Source organism: Pollicipes pollicipes, unplaced genomic scaffold, assembly GCF_011947565.3.
Source record: "Pollicipes pollicipes isolate AB1234 unplaced genomic scaffold, Ppol_2.1 Scaffold_4881;HRSCAF=5763_pilon_pilon_pilon, whole genome shotgun sequence".
In the NCBI taxonomy this organism is placed as follows: Eukaryota; Metazoa; Arthropoda; class Thecostraca; order Pollicipedomorpha; family Pollicipedidae; genus Pollicipes; species Pollicipes pollicipes.
In genome coordinates, this window is record NW_023596576.1 from 17,331,043 (window position 1) to 17,353,997 (window position 22,955).

General features: G+C 63.9%; 1 protein-coding gene across 1 annotated transcript; it reads right to left on the reverse strand.

The window, feature by feature from the left end:
• Window positions 1-667: 667 nt before the first annotated feature.
• On the reverse strand, window positions 668-14,585 carry LOC119101091 (protein tyrosine phosphatase type IVA 3). Its single transcript, XM_037224357.1, has 4 exons — window positions 14,364-14,585; window positions 11,690-11,821; window positions 5,469-5,635; window positions 668-1,392 (listed from the first exon to the last, which is right to left on the reverse strand). Exons 1-4 carry the CDS (start codon window positions 14,478-14,480, stop codon window positions 1,281-1,283), a joined length of 528 nt encoding a protein of 175 aa, XP_037080252.1. The 5' UTR covers window positions 14,481-14,585; the 3' UTR covers window positions 668-1,280.
• Window positions 14,586-22,955: the final 8,370 nt, after the last annotated feature.

Consider the following 22,955-nt stretch of genomic DNA (forward strand, 5'->3'; position numbering starts at 1 on the left):
GTTCACGTTAGTTGGCTGTGAGACATGGAAGCGACAAGCAGTGGACTGTAGCGGCGACGCTCCACGTGGGTGCATTTCACGGCCGGAGCTATGCGCTATCGGAGGTTACTGCAACTGGATCTGCTGGGAAAAAAACGAACATCTGCAGGTCCAGCTACCGCATGCGTAAACTGTTCTAAATCCAACGAGCGATTTTCACCGCCGAGGTGTTTGGTTCACTGGGCTCCCGTCAGCTCCCATCATGATACACGACTTCCGCACCGGCTTCACGGCCCTCCCAGCACCCCCAGGAGACCCCAAGCATCCGTGGGCGTCGCCACATCGTTCCCCGCCCGAGACCGGTCAGTGCCCTTGAATCTCGCGTGCGGACCACAAGTGTCACCAGGCACCCCTGCAACCTGCATGAATCATGCGCACGTGCACATCTGCCGTTTAGCGAAATTACACGTCCCTGGATCAAGGCCAAGAATGATATACGACGATGTTAGATTAATCTCCCTGATCAACGATAACTGCATTGGAGAAAAGTGGACGATTTGTCTTCCACTGACATCAGTGTTGGACATAAGTGCGATTTCCACCCTACTATCGATCTCATAAACGTCTGATTTCCGGATACTGACCTACGAGCAAAGATTCTAAACACAACTCCGCAAAAAAACACGAGGCGAATACACAGAATTTATTTTTCATTTGCCTACAGTAGAAACACGCACGTTTCACGCACTCCCGACTATCTGGTCACAGATTAGTAAAACAGGGCCCGCGGTCGAGCGGTGCACAAAGACGGCCACGATGCGGAGCCACCGGGACGCCCCACGCGCCGCGTAACAAAAACAAACCTAGGAGAAACAAGAGGACCCCATAGCGCCGCCTGGTGTCGCCCGCAGGTAGTCACCACTGCCACGACGGCCGCCAGGCGTCGCACGAACGTCGCCGGCATGCTCGGGCAAATTTATCGTTGCCGTAGTTGGACGGCAAAACAATTGGGTACTAGATCAGCACGGCGGGTCGCGGTTCGTCTCACCCGTGGCGCAGACAAAACGAGCCCCAAGGCGAGTCGTCCCACAAGCCGCGTCGGGTGTCGACATCTCTCCGGCGTCGCCAGGCCGCGCCGACGGCCGCCGAACCGGCCGACCGGGCAGAGCACGCGCACGCCACACCGGACCAGCCGAACTGAACGCGGACGAAAACGCAACTCAATGATATGTCCGCGGAGGCGGCGCGGCTGAACACACGGCGGTGCTCCCGCCTGGCGGGGCGACGGTGGCGCCGCCTGCTCACTGCAGGCAGCAGCCGGCCTTGTGGCCGTTCTTCAGCTTCAGTCGGGAGCGTGGACGGTACTTCTCCAGAAACTGCAGCTGCTTCGCGTTGATGGCGCCGCGTCGCTTCCTGCAACAGGGTCAGGGTCGGTCAGCCACGAACGGCGCAGTTTGCTAGTGACGCCGCGCAGCGCACGAAGGGCCCGCACTGCCCGCGGCAAGGGCTGGACGGACGCTCCCCTGAACGTGACGTCACCGGAAAGCCCTAGCAGTGGGCAGCGTCGGCCAAGGACGGGCGCCGCGCGTCGGCCGGCCAGACGTAAATAAACGGCGGCGGCCCGGTCGCGGCACTGCGCAGCGAGAGAGCAGCCACCGGCCGCGAATAGCCGGGCCACGTGACTGCACGGGCGGGGCGCCAGCGGCGGGGGTGGGCACGGCCCTCCCGACCCCGACCCCGACCTCGGCTCTGACCCCGGCCGCCCACCGCTGGCAACAACAGCCAGTGGGGGCGGCGGCCGGACCGTCGGGGCGCCGAGCGGGGCAGCGGCCGACGGGCGAGCCGGCGACAGCGGTACGGTGGAGGACGTGACCGGCGAGTCCGGCCGTCGCCGCCGCCAGCCGGGCAGCGGCGGCGGCGACGGTGACGACGGACCGGCCAGGGTCGGGACGGCTGGACGGCCGGGGAGAAGGTGGCTGCACTGCAGGACAACAGGAATGCCGCTCCTGGCAGCCGGACTGCCGACCGCCAGGCTGTGCCAGACCGGGGTCGGCAGGCGCGCCAAGACACGCCGTCACACCGGCACAAGCACGTCCGTTCACAGTCAACTGGGGTACCGCCGGATTACAACACGCTACAACAGAGGACGACGAGACGCTCACAGCTGCTACGAGCACTCGATAGCTCATGGAATGTGACGGTGGGAAATAGCACAATGGATATCCGGCAGCAGAGGAGGTGACAGTCACACGTCACGCAATGATGTGTGAGTGACTCGGTAAGACAAAGCCTGCCATGTTCAGCATTCCACGTCGGGCGACAGCGACCCCGCGAAGGCTGCCGACCTGATGCTTACACTGCGTTCGCGGTCGGACCAGCGCGCAAGCAAATAGCGCACGGGATCACCGGTCGCGCCAGTCACGACCACGGGGTCGCAAACATCCACAAACTGGGCGGGTATCTGGAGCCGAGCAGTCCACGACCGCCTGCGGCGGCGTGCGCCGCGACGCGCCTATTCGGGAGACCGCCGCGTACGCTGACGTCGCGCGTGAGATGGCCGCGAGACGTGCGATTCGTCCAGCTACTCGCAGCAGCGCCGAGAGGTCACGCAAGAAGCTGATCCATACCAGGGCGCAAAAAATGACACGAATGTCCCGCAGCGGCGGCGGCGGCGACAGGAACCGGTCCGCGTCACGGCTCGCTGCCGCCAACTCGGCTCACTGCGGCCGACTCTCCGGCGCTGCGCGAGCGGCGCGACGACAGGCGGCCGACGCTCGCCGATCCACACGACGGCGCGACAGACCCGCACGCGTCGTGCGCGGCCTGGTCTCGGGTCCGGACGCTAGGCCTCGCTTCTCTGTCGGCTGACGAACAGCGCCAGCGTAGCATGGCTCTGTTCCACGCCAGATTCCCTGTCATGTGGGGGCCATGCGAATTGTCTGGCCGCTGCCCTCGCGCGCCCATAGTCAGCCCCAGCATCACCAGAAGAGCCTCGCTGATTAGCCAGCCAGACGGCAGCTCCCTCATCCAAGACGGCTCCTCATCATCAGGAAGCCTCATGCTCATCCTCACGGAGCCTCATGCCCATCCTCAGGAAGCGTCCAACCTCATCCTCAGGGAGCTCCAACCTCATAACTCAGGGCGCCCAATCATCATCCTCAGGGAGCCTCATGCTCATCCTCGGGGAGCCTTATCCTTACCATCAGGAAGCCCCATCCTCATCATCACAGAGCCCCATCCTCATCCTCATGGAGCCTGAAGCACCACTCGCACAGCCGCCGCCCCACGGCCAGACCCAGCACGGTCGGCGGGCGCACTGACCCCCACCCGGGACAAGGCCACGGCGCAGAGCACCGATGTCGCTGATCCTCGATAACCACGGCGTGCGGCCGGCCGGGTCATCTCGTGCCACGCGAGCTAACGCGCCCCGCCAACAACACAGTCAATCACAGGGCCGCCCGCCAGCAGAAAACACGGCTCCATCCACGAACTCATCAGGGCGCGCCGCTGCGCCCGCGGCGCTCCCGGGCCGGACAAAAACGAACGATTGCGGCCGCTTGCGTTCGATGCCGGCCCGCGATCGCCTTCGATCCGTCGTCATGGTGACCAGATGATGCCGACCCGCAGGTGGTGCCCAAGCACGCGCTCCAGACGCACCCGCTGGACCGGACAGCGCGCGTCGCCCCAGGACGACTATTGCGTATTGACAAAGTTCCGGGCGTTGAAGCGCGTAATAAGAAATCGCGGTTATTCACTATCGATCTTTCCGATAAAGTGTCGTATATGGGTGGATTGGTGGGAAGACGTCTGCCTGAACCGCCCAGTAGAGGGGACACCTCAAGACGTTTGCCGGTCACAAAGACACGATATCGAGCTGCCGTTTCAGATAGCATGCACCATGGCCACAATTTTCCTTGGGCTTGCACGAGGACACATCGTGATGTTCCCGCCCAAGCAGACATCGACGATGCGCGATGGTCACAGGATTTTGACGAAGCAATGCTGCAAGCGTGACAAGGAAAGCACTACCACCCAACAGGGCACAAGGAATGCCAAAAAATTACAGCTCTTGCGTCATCATTTTCGGAAAACATCGCTGTGCAAATATGATACAGCCGGAACACATTCTTTCGGACTGCACAACAGATTGCCTCTTTCACGTACGGCCGCACCTGGTCGACCTTGGGAGCGTCCCAAAACTAGATCAGAGACCGGACACCGGTGGTGCACACCACCCACGCAACAAATGACACCAGGGACCCTTATAACGTCACGGTACACCGCCACATCTGACAGGCGGGCCAGACCGGCTTCGGCGGGCCAGGCGGGGAGGAGCGCCCGGACCAGAGCCGCGCCGTGAGCAGCTCCCGGCCGCCGCGGACACCGCCGCGACGCGCGCCCGGTCCCGGCCGAGGGTGCGGGCGCCCGCCTTGCCGGCTCGTCACCGCGACGCGCGGCGACGGTCCGGCCCCGCTCCCGACCGCCAGCGCTGACGGCGGCGAGGAAGCGGCGGCAGCGGCGACGCTCAAGGTACGACCGACCGGCCGGCCGCCGGCGACGCTCAAGGCATGACCGACCGGCCGGCCGCCGGCGACGCTCAAGGTATGACCGACCGGCCGACCGCCGGCGACGCTCACGGCACCGGCCGCTGTTTACGGCCGGGCAGGCTGCGACGCGGCGCACGGGCCGACTGGCGCGTCGGCGGGCGCCGGCCGGACCGCCGCGTCACGCTCACCATATCATCTATCAGTCGGCCAGACAGAGCCCCCAGACAGCAGGCGGCTGCAGCCCAGATACGGCCGGCGAGACGGCCGCCTCTGCAAACGTGCACGGACACGAGGATCGCGCGGGCGAGCGGCCAGCCAACCCTTGCACCGCATGCTAACGGACTGATAGGCGATTACTAGGGGGGTGTATTCGCAGAATGTATCCTGTCGACGTCACTCATGGCGTCATACCCCATAGATTCTGCGCAGTTCGACGTTCGCAGCGACCAAGACGACAAGGATTCTAAGCGATGTTACGTGAGTCCCTGCCGAACGCGCAGAATCTTTTACCGCGACTGGATCGATGGGACACAAAAAGCAACGGATTAAATTGTAGGTACGTCGATTTGCGCGCCCAGAAAGACCTCGAGTGATGAAAAGGTATTCTGGGGGGTTACAAAGAGCAGTTTCTGCAGTTTTCATTCTTAGGAGCACTCAAAGTACCTCCAAATGAAAACTTTGTGTCTTTACATGCGCAGTTATTGTCACGACAGCTACAGCTACAGATACAAAAAAAAAAAACGAGTCGTGCTGTGAACAGGGCCGGCAAGGATTCAACATGACGTCACGTAGAAAAGAGCATTCGTGGTGCGCTGCGAATACACCCCAGGATGTCTGTCTCAGTCGCCCGGCCGAGCGGTGCGGTGCGGTGCGATGACTGATGAGGTGCAATGTGCCGTGCCGTGCCGTGTGGTGCGGTGCGGGGGTGGGGAGCATACGTACTGCCTGATGAGCTCCACGGCGTCCTCGTACTTGAGGCCGAGCTCCATGAGGGCGAGGGCGACGAGCACAGGCGCACGGCCCAGGCCAGCCACGCAGTGTACGGCCACGCAGGCGGTGGCGTCCGCGCGGAACCGCTTCCGCAGCAGCTCCAGCCACTCCTCCACCACCTGGAACAGGGGCACAAGGCTGAGGCGGCGGCTCCAGCCACTCCTCCACCACCTGGAACAGGAGCACACGGCTAAGGCGGCGGCTCCAGCCACTCCTCCACCACCTGGAACAGGGGCACACGGCTAACGTGGCGGCTCCAGCCACTCCTCCACCACCTGGAACAGGGGCACACGGCTAAGGCGGTGGCTCCAGCCACTCCTCCACCACCTGGAACAGGGGCACACGGCTAAGGCGGCGGCTCCAGCCACTCCTCTACCACCTGGAACAGGGGCACAAGGCTGAGGCGGCGCCTCCAGCCACTCCTCCACCACCTGGAACAGGAGCACACGGCTAAGGCGGCGGCTCCAGCCACTGCTCCACCACCTGAAACAGGAGCACACGGCTAAGGCAGCGGCTCCAGCCACTCCACCGTCCGTAATAAACGTACACACAGTAGTTTTTACCACACGGCTGGTAGTAAAAACTGATGACTGGCGGTTTGCACATCTTCATTGCCCCCTAATCTACATGGCATCAGGACGTGAAAAAGCACTCCAATGGACAACCAACACCAACAATTTACGAGCAAGATTACACGAACATATGACGTTAAGACCGAAGTAATCTTACTCCAACGGTAAGTTCAAATTACAGCCTTGCTGACAAGCAAACAGCCATAAGTGAGTGCACATAAATTCCTTATTGTCGATGAATTCCGAGCAAAAGAGCAACGGGAAATGCTGCCTAACGCGACACGCGGTGAGAAAACACAGGCAGGCAGCGCGCTCACCCTCACCGACTGCATCGGTGCACCTCCAACCTTGGAGAGCTATGTCAGGCTCAAGGTTGATTCGTTTCCCAGTCACACAGAATATATTGGCAAAAACGTCAGCGTGGCACGGTCATTGCCACCCTACCACCACGACAGGGGCGAGACACTAGCTAGGCCATCTCGCCTGCAGCTTGATTTCACCTCCGCTGCAAGGTCGCCTAGGGAACATTGATTCGGTGCGTTAAAGAGCCACCTGCGCGGTCGGCGTTCTGTGAAGTCCGGATACGACCCGGCTACGACCGGGCCGACCGGCGGCGGCGCAGAGTGGGCCGCCGGGCGGCGGTGCCGCGTCAGCGCCGTCCCACACCGCCCGGGCAGTGGACAACTGTAGGGAGAACTGGTATGCCGGCAATACTCGTCGTGTGTGATCCAGTGGACTCGGCTGATTGCTGCTTAGAATAGCCCTTACACCAGGCACCTGAACAAGAAACATGTTTGAACCCCGCTGGTTTAACGCTGGGCGAAGCCGATGCGTATCGCGCTGAGTTCGGTAACGGCCAGCCTCCGACGCAGGCGGCGCTCGTCCGCGCTGTCCTTGGAGGCGATTCCTACGGCCGGCCTCACTGCGCCGCGCTGAAACAGAGCGCCGCCGGCCGGGAACAATCAGCCGCCGGCTCGGCTGAGGAGGCGCGCCGCTCGTCCGGCCGCTGTTGGTGTTGGCAGACGGGTCAGGGTCGCGCGCCAGGCAGCTCGTGCGAGCCGCCGGGCCGCCTCATCGTCGCAGAGGTGACACCGGTATCGACGATCGACCGCCGCCACGCCACGGCACGACGCCGCGCGACTCGGCGCCGGGCATTGGGCCGTCGGGCTATCTATAGACAGATGCCGCGACCAGGGTCGTTAGCGCCGCCGCATCCAGGCGGAAATAGACGGCGCCCGCCTCCTCCGCTTGCGCCGCCGCCTGTCGGAGCGCCTGACCCGGTTCGGCGTATTCGGCTCGATGTCGCGCGTCATCGAGCGCCTCCCCCGCGCCGCCACCCACCGGCGACCAGTGCCACCATATGGCCTCGACCCACTCACCGGCAAACGGTGCGATCGATCGGACCGGGCCGGGCCGCCTCCCACCGCGGCGCCGGCCGGCCCCGTCCGCACTCCCGCCCCGGTCCGCACCCGCGCCCCGCCCGCCCGGCCGCCCGCCGCACGGAGACGGATCGCCCCCGACCTAAGAGCCTCATCCCTCGGGACGCGCAACTCGCCATCAGTGCTAGCGCGTGCGGAGAGAGGCATCGGCCGGCGGCGGCCGCAGGGGCTGCGACGCGGCACGGCTCGTCTGATGGCTGTGCGCGGACCGGCGTCCGCTCCGCTGTCACCCGGACCTCGCAACTGCGCCACGGGAGCGGAGCGCGCTAGAGGAGCTGTGGCGAAGAGCGCGCGCCGTCCGGCGTAATCGGCGGGGCGTGTGGGACGAGGGTAATTGCCCGATAGAACCCAGTGGCTACTCAAGGCGAAGCAGGATATGATAACTGGTCGCACCATGGTGCGCCGCGGTGAAGCAAATAGCAATGACTCAAAGTATACAGATGCACAAAGTACAACTGAGATGCTCCCAAAAGACCACGATAACGCCACTCGTGTTTAAAGCGCTTCTAAACGTGCCTGAAGAGCTAGTTTTACTGCCTCGACAGCACGCCGTAATTCCCACAAACGATCGCTCTGGACACGCTCTCAGCACGCTAAAACACAGCACGCGGTTGCATGCACCCTCCCTGTCGTTCCGTCAGGTCCCTGGGCGTCCGACCCCCCCCCCCCCCCATCCCCCGTCCCCCACCGGTCTCAGCGGTCCCCCACCGGTCTCGGATCCCCGGTCTCAGCGTCTCACGTTCCCACCGACGCGCGGAGCCTGGGTCTCCTCCGACCCGTTTCTCTCGTGACCCGCTGCCCTTGTCCTCGCCTTGGCGCCGACCCCAACCTTTCTGCGTCGTTCGTCGGACGGGGCGGGCCTCCGCCGCCGCCGCCTCCGCCGCCGCCGCAAACGGACCAGCTTCGGCCGACTGCGGCCGGCCGAGAGCGGCTCCCAGCACGGACCACACCCCGCCGCCGCCGGGTGCGAAGCGCCGGCCGGCGAAAGCCGGACAGCGGCCGCGACGGGACCGGACGGCCGCGTGTCGGCGCGCGCGCCGCCTCCAGCCGGATTAGTGATCAGGGAGCGGCGGTAGGCTGTGACGCCACAGGTTCGAGTGGGCCGCGAGCTCGGGGAAAGTGAGATCGACAGCGTCTCGGCTCGCTTGCGGTCAGCGCAGTCTGACGACTCTCGCGGTGGTTCCCCCATTTTCCGTAAAACGTGACACCAATTGAACTCCTTGGGCGCCGTCACTTGAGTGGCATGCACCATGGAACCATCGACAGACAGGTTACCGCCCCACAAGGAGGGGGAATAAAGCATTCCACGTCGGCTCGTTTCAAATTGATGGCTGACAGCAGGTGTTTCATTTGGAAAACGTCGGCTGAAACAATTATGAAGATAGCCTGACGTGGGAACCAGTGTGCTAAAATATGACCCCGGCAAGTTCGTGCTAGCCGAGAATCAATCGGACATTACAGCTTCGTTTACATAATTATCGCTGTCGCGACAAGCGACAACCCACGGGTCTGTTTGTTAGGCAGAGCGAATGTTGAAGTGCAGTGCAAGCCACACTGGGACCGATCACCGGTCAGGCAGAGCACCGGTGTGTAGTCCCAAGACTTCCTGCAAGAGACGACACGGCCAGCTGCTGCGTGCCGCGCGTGTCGACCCGCGCGGCCGGGGTCGCCGCCGGTGTCGGCTGACCTGCACCGCCGCCCGGCCGGGCGCCCCTGCACCCCTGCGTGGGCGGGCGGCCGCCCCGCAGCTGAGCACACAGCTGGCCGCGCCACCCACACCTGCTGCTGGAGGCCGCGTCGGCGGCGCCGGCCCCCGCCTCCGCCGGGTCCGAGAGCCCGTCGGCGCGGTCGCGAGTCGCGCGTCGACGGAGCGTCGTTCGTGTTCGGGTGACGCCAGCCCGTCTGCGGCGGCCAGCGGTCACACCCACCGCTCCGCGATCCGCCCAGAGGCTCTCCGGCCAGCAGCGGCGCACAAGGCTCCCCGGCTAGCAACGGCGCACAAGGCTCCGGCTAGCAGCGGCACACAAGGCCCTCCGGCCAGCAGCGGCGCACATGTCGCGCGACAGGGCCCGGTCAGAGCCATCCGTGCAGTCACGCCGCGTGGGCCAGGCCGTACCCCTGGTCCTCCCCGTCCGTCCCGACAGCTGGCGACGGGGGCGGATCGAATCGGGGGCTCAAGCTGACCTGCATCGACGTTTCGCCGACATATGTGCCATGCAAAACGTTGAGAACTTGTCACACGCGACAATACTGGGCGACAGGGGCCCATTGTCGTGTCACAATCGGAGAGGTCAGCCCGGGCGGTGGTTGGCCGGCAACGGCGGTCCTCTGCGGTCAGACCAAAGAGGCGGAGCGCGAACGACAGGCGGACAGCAGACAGGCCGATCAAGACACCGACCGATAGTCACCCAGGCAGCCCTGCGGGCATGGAGGACAGCAGACAGGCCGATCAAGACCGACCGATAGTCAGCCAGACAGCCCCGCGGGCATGGAAGATAGCAGCCGCATGTAGCACTTCCGAGAACAAAATACCGCCAAGTGCGCACGTATCGCGTCGACAATGCAGCGCAGTCTCTCCCGGGAATCAAGTGGAGTTATAAAGGCGTTATGAGCAACACAAGAAGGCCGGGATATTTATGGCGGTGACACCAAGTACGCCTTGCGCTGTCAGTGTCATGGAATAATGCGCTGATGACGCCTGAGTACGTCCTGATGCATCGTTATTTGTCACGTAGTTCGCGTTCGGCGAAATAAAACGCAGCAGGCCGAGCGATGCGGAGGCAACATTACAGCGAAAGAATGAACGAGCAGGAGTGACGCGAGCCCATTACGTCTCCCGGTCAAGCAAAAAATATTGTCCAACCTAGCTGTTGCGTGTCAGGACCGCCGCCCGCCAACGTCGCTCTGTGAGAGAGTTGCACCGCCCCGGAGCGAAACACAGCGGCGCCCGGTGCGGGCGGCCGGCGCCGGGCGTCACGCGGCTGACGGAGGCCCACGAGGGCGCAGCCTCACGAGCGCGCCGCCAGCACATCGGCAGCCGCCAGACTCGGACAAGCCAAACGACAGTGCCCGGCCGCGCGGCGCGGCTTTTCCTGGAGCTCGACCCGGGCGGCCGGCCGGCTCCCAAACAGGTGGCCGCCGCGCAGCACGAGCAGGCGGGGGTGCGCCTGACCGCCGGTTGTGAGGGGGCCGGCGGTGGGCAGCGGGTTCCCGCTGGACGCCCCGCGACCGGACACAGAGTCATGGCCTCGTCCGCTGACCGAGCGTGGCTGTCTCGCCGCAGTCGCCCGTCTGGCGTGTGTTCCGCGGGCAGCCGAGGCCGGCCGGCCGGACCGGCGCAGGGCGGGACGGCCCTGGGGTCGGCTCCAAGGTCGCAGGTGCGGTGCGCCGCTCGCGCTCCGTCGGCCCGATTGGCAGCGGCGCGCGCCGGCCTTGGCGCGCGGCACAGTCAGAGTCGCGAGATCGTATAATTAACCGTGGGCAGCTGTCGGCGCGTGCCAGGCACCCGACCCGAACTGCGCGACACGTGCACGACTCATCGACGGCCGGCCAGCGACTCCGGCGAGCCCGACGTCCCGACCTCGCCCCGTCGAGCGGCCGGACGCGACCGATGCGGCCCGGTCGCGCCCGGCCGCTCCGTGCTGTGCGGCGGCGGTCCGCCGCTCTCCCGGCGCGCCCCGACGGGCCCGCGCCCGCTACGACGCTCCGCCGCGTCAACAACATAAGCATATGCCGCCGGCGGTGGCGGCCGACACCGCACTCTCGCCGGGAGAAAAACAGCGCCCGCCGCCACGGCCGTGCGCGGGAACGCCCGCTCTGGCCGCGGCTCGCCTCCGCCGCCAGAGCTCCAGCCCCAACGCTCACAATGCAGCCGGCGCTCGCCACGGTGCCAATCCGAACGCGTAATAAGATCGCTCCCGAGCGTGTCATCAACATGCCCCCGCCTTGAAAACAACGCGTAATTGACAGCGCTGACCCAAACAAATCCACACCGAGCTCCCCGCTGACGCGCTGCGCGGGCGGCCGTGGGCACGCGTGGCCGCGACACGGCGAGACGGCGGGAGCTGCTGAGAGTCTGGGACAGTCCGGTCAGGGGCCGCCAGGATGGCGCCGCAGGGCCCAGCCGGGCGGCGCTGGACGGCGACGTGTGGCGGCTATTTACCGGCGCCGGCGGGAAGGTGCCGTCGTCGAACACGAGGTCGGTGACGGGGATGCCCTCCTGCTCCAGCAGATCCGTCTTGTACGTGGGCTCGCAGACGCGGACCACGGCCATTGCGTTGTGCCGCTTCAGCTCCTGAAACACAGGGCGGGGTCAGAGGTCAGGCGCAGGTCAGGGGTCAGGGGTCAGGCCCGCACAAGTGGTCAGGTCCAGGTCAGAGGTCAGGCCCACGTTTGTGGTCACGCTCAGATCAGAGGTCATGCCCAGGGGAGAGCTCTGACCACGGCCGGGTCACAATCTGATCCAGCTCAAGGGTGCGCCGCCAGAGGACAAGCAGGGGGGACAGGATGAGGACCACGTTAAGGGCCAGGCCACGGGTCAAACCCACGCCGCACGTGGGGCGCGCTAAGAGATCACACCAAAGGTGCCACGTTCGCAATCGGGTCAGAGGCCACGTCCAGGTCGGGGTCAGGCCACTGACGGAGCCGGCGACGTTGAAGAATGTCAACAGGTCGCGGTCGTGTCACCGCCCATGCGACTTGGCAGGACCGGTAGACACCTGGCGACGTGTCCGGCGGTGGACGAGCCAGGAACGCGCCAAGGCGACGTTCGGGCCCGCACAGATCAAGGACACGTCACACAGGCCACGCCCAACACGTGAATACGCCGACCACGATGCGAGTTTTGGTTCTGACGGTACTCCGAACCAATGTGCAGCGCTCGGTTGTTTCACCACCTTGCTGGACGCGACAAGATAAGTGATCCGCACTGATAAGACACGCGCCTTAAAACGCGATGCGCGGCATGCGACGTAATCTTATCGTCATCGAATGTAATCCTGTCATCAAATGAGACAGGAAATATGGGAGGGGAAAACGTCAGCACGAATTATCGTGAGACATCACCGTCAGGAAAATGGACTACCCGGGAAAGTAAGCAGGGGAATCCCGATTGACCAGCATAAGCTGACACCTGTTGCTAAGAATTTCATCATCAATTCTGTGAGCGTTTAGTGAGAATCGTACGGTTTGCAAACAAGTGACTCGTGCAGTGTCCGAGCACAACGCTGGAGTCGCCGTACCCCTCGCTGTGGCCTCCCGCTAGCCTGCCTTCTGGGCCGGCCGGCTGTGTAGGCAGTCCTCAGTGGGCTCCGTGCAGCAGCCTCTGCGCAGCTAACAAGCAGTTCAGTAGCGTAGTGTTTCCCATCCACAGCCACGGTGTAAATACTGCACACGAAGCCATTGCTCGTGTCTACCGTCCCGTGTCCGTGTCCGTGTCCGTGTCCGTGTCCGTGTCCGCGTGTCCGCGTGTCCGTGTCCGTGTCCGTGTCCGTCTTCCGTGTCCGTGTCCGTGTCCGTGTCCGTGTCCATCTTCCGTGACCAGTGTCCCGCGTCGCGCGTCACCGTCCCGTGTCCCGTGTCTCGTGCCCACCTGTCCCGTTCCGTCCCATGACCATTGGACTCTGGCCAGTGGTAGCTGGGATGACGGGCGGGGCCATGATCGGCAGCTATTTGGCTCGAAGCCTCGCCAGTTAGTCTTAGTTTATTAGTCCCCCTATGTCTTTTTGGACACCAATTACGGTCTCAGGGACACTTACGGTCCCAGGGACACTTACGGTCTCAGGGACACTTGTCTATGAAAATTCCCAGGTTACTCAAACTGGATCTTGTTCGTGGGATATAAACAATTTTTACCGGAGGACACGGACACGATAAGCCACAACGCTAGCGTTCCACGGCACATCACAATGTCTACGGGGAGAAAACCATTAGTTCACTAACGTAATGGGTCTCATATCACCCAGGAACGCGAACCGTTTCTACGCTGCTGTCGACTCAAAAATTGTACCTTCAACCAACGTGACAAGAGCGAATGTGGGATCTGACCTGCGAGCACTTTTAGCGCGTACCTGACGAAGGGCAAACCCAACTGACGCGCTACCAGAGTAGCAGGTGCAACGCGTTTCGCGCTGCGAGGCCGTAAATGGGGTACATAGGGGCGGTCGGCAGGTAAGGGGTCAAACGGCTCCCCAGGCCCCATCCAACCGAATGAAGGACCGGACTGTGCCGCCAGAACATGGTGGTCGCGTGTGAGGGAAGCTGATAACGTCTTCCGCAAGTCTGTCGTTACAGACCATACCACATACTCCAGTCGAGGATTATGGTACCACAAAAGCGCCGACAGTACTCCCACCTCCCCGTCCCGCTCTCCCTAGTCAGGCGATGTCAAGCATTGGCAACTATTGGGGTCGCTATGACCCGGTTTCATAAATAGAATTCACGAATAAATGCGCTTCAATTCACGCAAAGCTGCACAAGGCGCAGCGGCGAACAGGCGCGGCATGAACAATAACGCTTCTCCTTGACTGTCGACATCAAACAGCGAAAGGCTTTTTCGAGACGCTCGCTTACGCGACGCCACTCAAACTGTGCAGTTTCGAGTCCTCGCTTCATGAGACGGGTCCGGGACACGATGGCCAAACCCTGAGGCGTGCGATGAACCCGACCCCGACACACCACCACACAAATCGCACCCCGGCATACGGACCGAGAGGTGTGTCCAGCACGCCGCTGCCGCCAGCCCGGCGCCTCAGGGCGCCTCAGGGCGCCCGGCGCCTCAGGGCGCCTCAGGGCGCCGGGCTCCTCGCCCGGCGGCGGCGGCGCGCCGCGAGGCTCACCTCCACGTAGGAGGGCAGGGTGGCCTCGGTGGGCCGGTCGGTGATCAGGAAGCGCATGCCTTTATACTCGATCTCCGAGGGAGCCGGTCGGATGCTCTTGTTCCTCATATTGCTCATGTCAGTGGAGAGCGGCCGGGAAGAAGCAGGCGTCGTCGTCGCCGTCGTCGTCGACACCAGGGGCGCGACGGGCGCGGCGGCGGCCAGGTGGCAGGCGCTGGCTCCCAGCGCGGCGGCTGTGCGGGCACCGGCTCAAGTCCAGCGGGCGCGCGCGCCCTGACGCGCAACAGCACTGGGCGGGGCTCGGCGGGGCGCGGCCGGGCCCACTCAACCCATGTGGCCGGCCGGACCGGAGGCGCAGAGGCGGGCGGCGCGCGGCGCGAGGCGCGGTCCGGAACACGAGCGGGTCCGCCTGCCGACCGGGCGTCGGGACGGCCGCTGCACGCGCCAGTCTATTTGTGCTGGGAGCGGCAGAACTCACTGCTCCCCTTCAGCAGCTCCATACGGCTGAAGCCTCGCCCGGACTGGTGCTGGAACACAAAAGGGCACGTTCGTCAGGGCTGCCGCACGGTAACACAAGGGCATGCTCGTCTGGGCTGCGACACGCCGACATAAGGACATGCTCGTCAGGGCTGCGACACGGCAACATAAGGGCATGCTCGTCAAGGCTGCGACACGGCAACATAAGGGCATGCTCGTCAGGGCTGCGACATGGCAATATGACATGCTCGTCAGGGTTGCGACACGGCAACATAAGGACATGTTCGTCAGGGCTGCGACATGGCAACACGTCCCTGAGCGACCGGTGCTGCAATGACTGGTGACTGTGTTGCCGAGGGAGACGCGCGGGACTGGTTCCACCTCATAACACGACAATGAGCCAGCTGACACACAAGTAACAGCGAGCAGTTAGGCGAAGAAGAGTAGCATGTGTAACGGACGGCCTTTCTCGAGTTTGCAGGCATGGTGAAGCTGCTAAATACGTGTCCTGCGCACATATACATCGTTGTAACGGCTTTAACCCAGGCATCACAACGCAACTATCGCCTTCTTCACGTTGGCTAAGCTTCAGGGTTCTGTTCTAGATGGTGGATATGGCAAATCATTCCACCAAATGGCAGCACCCATCCGAGGCACCTAATGCCATTTGCTGCTTTAGTTCAACCTGTCTCTGGCTCTGATTCATACATTGCACACCCAGTGGCGTAGCCAGGATTTCGACCAGAAGGGGCCAAATCGGGGCATAAGGAAGGGGGGAGATTAGCCAAGAACTGCGTCGTATTCGGGACCCTGTTTTTTTATTGGGAAGAGCTGTTCAAGCTCGGGATCGCATTGCGATGCCATAGAGAGTCCGTTTGTATTATTTAGAAGCCCTGCGGGGTTCTCGACCAGCCAAAGCGTACTGGGGCCTTCCGGCTCCAGGGGCTTCTGTCACGTCCACCCGATGCGGGTACGGCATTGTAAGGCCCCTCGCTACGCCACGTGTATCACCTACGCTGTACTAGTTCCAAAGAATGAGAAGCTGATCACTAAAAGTTAACTAAAATGTAGTCGTCGAAAGAAATGCCTGAGGCGTGAGTTAAACATAGACTGAGAAAACTCCAAACACATAACAAAGCTACAGACACACTTGAAACTAAGCAGGACGGTATCAAGCATCACATACGGTACACACGCCAATGTTCTCAAACAGCATCTGGTTCACTGGTCTTTCCTTGTAAGTTTCAGAGGCGACCACAGCTGTGGCTGAGAATTGGCATCCCGCAGCAAATACAAAAAAAAAAAAAATACAGAGGCTGCAGACAACCCTGAAACTAAGTAATACGAATTATCGCATATGGCAGAAACGCCAATGCTCTCATGCTGCATTTGCTCCACGGCGCTTTCCTCGTAGGACCACCCCTCTACCCACGAATTGGCTTCTCGCAGCGAATCATAGCCAAACACATGGCTCCCGGACTCACTGCCTCCGGTCTTATTCGACTGGTTCCTAAGACATGACATCCAGAAAACGGCGTCGCCTCCTCATGATTCACGACGATATGGTGCGATACGATTAATAACGATAGTATGACTGACGTCGATATGATAACATTTCGGCCACAAAATAATCCGGAGCAACACGGTGCGGGCACAGGCTTTCCTGTTCAAAATTGTATCAGTAAGGCACGGATTAAGTCGCACACGATTTGAAACTTGATGCATTTTGTAAATGATACAATAGAAGAAAAATACACGGATGAGTTACCGTCATGAAACTGTGCGGCCGATTATCGAAAAATGTGGTCCTTCCGGCGTCGCGGAACATCGCAAAAATAGCACATTTTCTGTTATTCTACATCTGTTAGGACTAACAACAATTATTTCAGATCCTTAATAATTTATTAAGGATCTGAATAATAACCTAATACATAATAAAATCTGAATAATCATTAAGTCAGATCCTTTGCTTCGATCGAGCAAAAAAAGACGCTCTTCTGATAGGCCTCAGCTCTTAAACGTACAACTACCACCCAGTGAAAGACACCTTTGAAACCTCTGATCTGCTTGAGAATGCTAAAGCTAGAAATAGCATCACTTATTTTCCTGCTATCACAAACCTTTTTCCACAAACACGGTGCGATGTTTCTTAAAAAGCACCCGCTTACCAACGACATGGTAACCATCGGTAAACGCTACTACTGTGACATCGTAAACGCTAATGCGCGCGTGCACTTCAGTAACCTACTACGCTTTTAACGACGCACATGTATTCTATCGGTTGTTGATTTATGGGTGACCCTGGGCGTATCTCTTCGAATAGTAGCGATGACTACAGGCTGCGGATTTCTCTCCAATACCATTTGATGGACAAGAGACGACGTAAAATGCGCCTGACCCAGCTCCCCGCACTGTTTCCGGCGAACAGCCCACCGCGCCCCGATCGCGTCTACCGCTCAAGAGGGGACGAGGCACGAGTCCGGACAAGCAGGTCCAGCGGCCACCCCACAGCGGCGCCCCGGTACCGAGCCAGAGGGCCGGCCCCCGATCACTCGCCTGTCACCAGGGCAGCAGAGCGGCCGCCGCGCCGGCTCCGCAGGCTGGTAGGCGGGCGGTGCCCCGGCGCCAGGGCCGGAGGGACGCCCCACCGACGGCCACCAACCACCCCACTCCCCCGAGCCAGTCAGCGGCCGGCACCGGACGGCCGACGCACGCGACCCGTCACCACAGCGCCGCCGACTGCAGTCAGCCTGCTGGCCGAGCCGGGTCGCAGGGCACCGTGTCAGGGGGCGCGAGGCTGCCGCCGGCAGCCGGAGTGGCGCGGCAGCGGCGGCGCGCGCGCGACCACCGGACAGTGTCGTCCTGCACCGTCCGCGGCCCGGTCGTCACTGACGTCGGACGGGCGCGACGGCGGGGCGGCGCGGCGCGGCGGCGGCGGCGGCGGCGGCCTTCGCTGAGTCAGCGGCACGCTGCCCCCGCCGGCGGGGCGGAACGTAAGGGGGGAGGGGGAGGGAGGAGCAACCTTCCCGGCCCGGCTCAGCCCTTCCCAGTGCCGGAGCGCCGTCAGGGCCGGCCGCGCCGCCCGCCGTCAACGGAGACGGCCCGGCACACACACACAAAGCATGGACGGCGGTGGGGCACCGGAGACGTCCCAGCAACGGCCAGAAACGGCGCCCGGCCAGCGTGTCATTAACACAAAAAACGTTTTGAGGCGGACGTAAAAACACCCCCACTTGGCCGCACAGCCGTCGGCGGTCGGGAGACCTTGGACGAAAACAGGGCAAGGACCCCTTTGTCAGCTGAGCAGGACGAGCCTTTTGAGCCCAGTCCCGGGTTCAGCTCACTGGTTGCTGGCCAGCCCACTGGTCGGCCCACCATCAAACGTCATTGACCGTGACGTTGATGGTGGGCCGAGCCCATGGAATCGTGCAGTTGGCGGCGCAGGGCCCGACGACATCGCCCAGTAGGTCGGTCGGCACCAGACAACAGCCACCCAAACCCGGCCGGCAGCCCGGCCAGTCACTTTCGCCTGCCGGCCGGCCGGTCGGCGCAAACAGAGCAGGGCGGCGCGCCCGAGCCCCTCACAGCCGGCCGCCGGCGGCGGCAGGCGGCAGGCCGGGCCGGGCCGGGCCGCGGCGCCTCCCCTCCGCACGCCGCGGCACGCCGCCGTGCGCCGGGCCTCGCCTCGTGACGGCCCGCACGCCGCGCCCGCGCCCGGTCGATACTCACGCCACGGCGGGATGACCGGTCCCGGGTCGGCTCTGCCGAGACCCCGCCGCCGACCGAGCGCCGCAACTGGCAGTTCGAGGACTCGCCGTGACGAGGGCGAGGGCGAGCCGCGCCACCGCCCGCCCGCGGCACCGTCACGGCGAGTAAGGGGGAGGGGGAGGGGGGGGGGCTGATGGGGGGACCCAGGGCGCGGCCGCGGCCGCGCACCCCTCGCTCGATCCGGGCCGGCGCCAGCGGGACACGCCGCGCGCGACTACTCACAATTGCTGCCGTTGTAAGTCTGCTGCCACACATTTATGAGTGCCGTTCTTCGGTGGGTGGAGAGAGAGAGCGGCTGTCTGCGCGCGTCCACTGCCCACGGTACGTTCGCCAGCTCCGGCCCGTATCGACTTTCTGCGGGCCGCCCGGCGGCGCCCAGCGCCACCAACAGCTGAGCGCCGGCGCGGCGTGACGTCATGCGATGACGTCACAGCGCGGCGGTGGCGGCCACAGGCGGGCCGCCGGCCGCCCCCCGCCGTCAATGGGCCGTCCGCGAGGTCAGATGGGACGCAGCCCGTGCAGACGTCTGGCCGCGGAGGGGAGGGGTGCGCCCACCGGCTGCCCAGGAGCAACGACCGCGCCTGCAGCAAGGCCACCACCCGGGCCCGGTGCCGCGTCCCCTGGCCGAAATCGCGCCGTTTGCGTGCTCTGGCCAACGCCACTGACGAGGCACAACGGCTTGATTTCGGCCGTCCGGCCTCTCAGGGACGCGGCGCGAGAGCCGGGCCTGGTGTCACCTCATCAGCACGTGCCGCGTTGTGCAACGCCGTCCGGGACCCGCCCGTTGGCCAGTGGCGCCGCCCGCCGCCCGCGGAGCGGCGCAGCACGGGGGCGGACTCGACACCGGCACATCGCTCGCCGAACACGCTGAACGGCGTTCAGGGACCGCGGCGCGGCGCCACAGCTGTGCCCGCGTGCCGCCAGCCTGGCCGGGAAATGCGCTCGCCGACAGTCGAACCCCGCTCCCTCCCCTCCCCCACCAGCGGTGCCGTCAACACTGCGGGCGCTCGTTCACAGAAGCGTGCCGCGGCGCCGCGCGGCGAGCTTCGTGGAGCGCGGCGGGCGGCACACGCAGCAGCCAAGGTCGCCCCGCCCCCGCCCCTACGTTGCGCAACCGCCGCTTCTGCGAACCTTCGGCAGGGAGGTGGTCCGCGGCGCAGGAGCCCGCGCTGACACCCGGCCCGGACAGGAGCAGACACGAAAACACCGCGAGCCACTCAGGCGGCCTCTCGCCAAATGCCAAGGTCAGACCGTGCTCATCGCCGCCCCAGCCAGTGGTGGCGGATTACGGGACAGGGTGAGGCTATCTTGATCCGTGAAACAATCGAGGACGAGTTAACGCCGTTAGGCCGTTAATCGGGGGCACTTTCCCTGTCAGCCCGGAAAAGCCGCCGCCCAAATCGCGCCTACCCCCCGCCAATATGGGTATGTTATTTTCGGGTGCAGCCAAATCACGTCCGCCTATGCTAATACGGCCGTGTTATTTTAAGGTCCACGTCAAATCCGGTCAAATTCAGATGGGATCACAGGGGTGCTGTGGTTAATGTCAACACGCTTCTTGCCGAGACCGCACAAGAAAGGCAAGCGTCGCGCACGATTCGAAGTAATCGCGGCTCAACTCCACATCCCAATACGACGGCACAAATAATGTACAGCCCGGCTTTGAGCTGACAGATCTCAGCCGACAGACAGAGCCGACATATCAGAGCCGGTATCCAGTGCGGCAGCCCTTTCGTTGTCCCTGCAGGCACCGCGAGTTCGGGCTGGCAGAGCCACCAGCCTAAACTCGCGCCGCCTGCAGCTTGACGGCATCCAACCAAGGGCTGCGAGTGGCGACCCGTCGCGCGCCATCGCCGTCATCGCAGCGCATGAGCACCCGGCGGCAACGACTCGCTGACACGCGCCTTTCGCAGAGCTGCGCCCCACTGCGAGCTGCGAGCTGCGCCCCGCTGGGACGGCGGCCGGACGCCTGGAGCTGGAGTCTGGCACGCCCGGACGCGCTGGGACGGCGGCCGGACGCCTCGAGCTGGAGCCTGGCGCGCCTGGACGCGCTGGGACGGCGGCCGGACGCCTCGAGCTGGAGCCTGGCACGCCCGGACGCGCTGGGACGGCGGCCGGACGCCTCGAGCTGGAGCCTGGCACGTCCGGAGCGCGGCCGCCCAGCGCGCGCGCGCCGACATTCCAGCGTCGGCAGATGCCGCGGCTGTCGACGCTGCTCAGCCGGTCGCGCCCGCGAGGCGGGTGGACGGCGGCGGACTGTCGTTAGCAGCGTGGGCGCCCACGCGAGCGCCGCGATACTGAGGAAAGGCTCGATACATGTAGACAAAAACGCAGAAAAACGTGCAGCAGGAAAACGCGGTGCATCGCCAGTCCGTGCTTCGAACCCTATCGATGACCAAGAAGGTGACGCCATAGGGTTCGCCTCACCCAGAGCGCGGGTCGCGTGCTTGGCCCCTGGCAACCCAACCGAACAACCGTTGCAAAACGAGTCCACAGCTGGCAGGTGCATGCCGGCCCACCTGAAACTCTGTCCCTCTCCGTCGCTTTTTACATTTTAGCCCGCCCGCCGAGCGGCCTTACCGGCCACTCCTTGCGGAAAGCGGCGCGCTGACGGCGATTCTTTGCGCGGCGGCGGCGCGGCGGCGGTATCAGCTGGCCATCGGCCGCGGCCGCCGCTCTCGACACGACACAGCTCGTCAGCGAACCGGCGGGGGCGCCGCCGCTGACGGGGCGCCTCCGCCGGGCCGCCTCGCTCCCCGGTGGCGCGCCGGGCGGGCGGGACAGCCGGGCGGAGCGGGAGCGGGAGCGGACGCGGCCGGCCGGCGGAGTGTCGCCGGGCGGGCCGACCTCGCCCGCTGTTGCCAGGCAGGCCGCCGGCCCGCTCTCCGAGGCGTCGTCCCCGGAGTCGTCCCAGTAACAGGTGCCGTGAGGACTGAAATGTCTTGAAGGAGATTGATATTAGCCCATGGATCGAAGGACACCGATAATAGCGGAAAATCATATTCAAACCTTGAGTGTGAGACCCAAATAGCGGAGAGTATATAACTGAGGGCTCGAAATTGTCCGTTAACGATGTCAGACCGCCGCCGATCCAACTGAGCGCAGCGCGACCTAGGTGCGGCAACCGCACAGAGGACCCGCCCGACTCAGTTCGGCGGCCGCACCCGCCAGCCGAGAGGTCCCCGAGTCCTTCCATGACTGACCTCGGCCACTCGGTGGTCGTTTGAAGACGGCTCGGCCCCGTCGGCCGCTGTGGGCTTGGCCGGCCCAATAGAACCCAATGGCGTCGACCGTTCGTAGAACCCGTCCGCCTTCTATGGTCTGGATGCATGACGAACGTACATTCGAGGACAAAGTGACGGGACCTGCCAAGCGCCCTGAGGAGCACGACGCCGTTGAGACGCGATATGCCGCACCCTAGAACAGCTGCTCCGCGGCGCCCCATGCAGGATGCCGCCCGGCGTAGCTTCGATGATCCCCCACAAGCTCAGCCGGTGCCGTTACCCAGGTCCGCGCCGCCCGTACACGCTGCCAGGGCGGAGACGGGCCAGTATGTATGATCTGGCCAGCCGGATTCACCAAGAATAATCCCAGACGGAACAGACAATGCTCAGACCAGCTGACAAGCAGCCATTCATAAATCGTCGAGCTCGCCACTCCTCTGGTGTCCGCACTAGTTCAATCGGGCAGTCCGGGATCGCGCACACGCCGGGTCGGCGCCGCGTCGGAAGACCCGCCAAGACGGGCGCCGCCCTCCGCCGCGCCGGCCGCCACGTGCCCGCCGCTCGGCTGCACGTGACGGTCGGCCACGTGAAGGCCGTCACGTGCCGTCAACTCCGTGTGAGACCGAAGTTACAGGCAGCTGGCACGGACGCGGCAATCGGGACGGAGGCCGGGCCGGTCAGCGGCGGCACCCCGGCCCGGCGCGGCACCCGCCCCGGCCGACGCGCCGGCGCCCCCACGAACACTCCGTCGGTTGTTAATCAACGCATGAAGCGGCTGAAATGACCGGCGTCGCCGCACCCCGGGTGGTGGTGGGGCCGGTGAGTTACCTAGGCGGAGGACCGCGACCTGAACTCGCACCAGTCTGCGAAGCTGAAGCGCTTGCGTAAAAGCGGTCGTCCGAGACGCGCACGATCGGAGTCGCCCGGGGCCACTACCCCGTCCCCGGCCGACAGTCGCCCGGTCGCGGGTCGGCAGTCGTATGGCTTCCAATCGCTGTCGCCGGTCGACGGTCGCCCGGTGGCCAATCCCCCGTCGCCGGCCGACAGTCGCCCGGTGGCCAATCCCCCGTCGCCGGCCGACAGTCGCCTGGTGGCCAATCCCCCGTCGCCGGTCGACAGTCGC

Excerpts from the sequence above, each read along its gene's own strand:
- LOC119101091 (XM_037224357.1), bottom strand. The coding sequence starts at position 14,480 with ATGAGCAATATGAGGAACAAGAGCATCCGACCGGCTCCCTCGGAGATC. Across the intron at positions 5,636-11,689 it reads GCACCTTCCCGCCGGCGCCG|GTGGTGGAGGAGTGGCTGGA; the intron begins GTAAATAGCCGC and ends CCCCTGTTCCAG. Across the intron at positions 1,393-5,468 it reads GCCGTGGAGCTCATCAGGCA|GAAGCGACGCGGCGCCATCA; the intron begins GTACGTATGCTC and ends ACCCTGTTGCAG.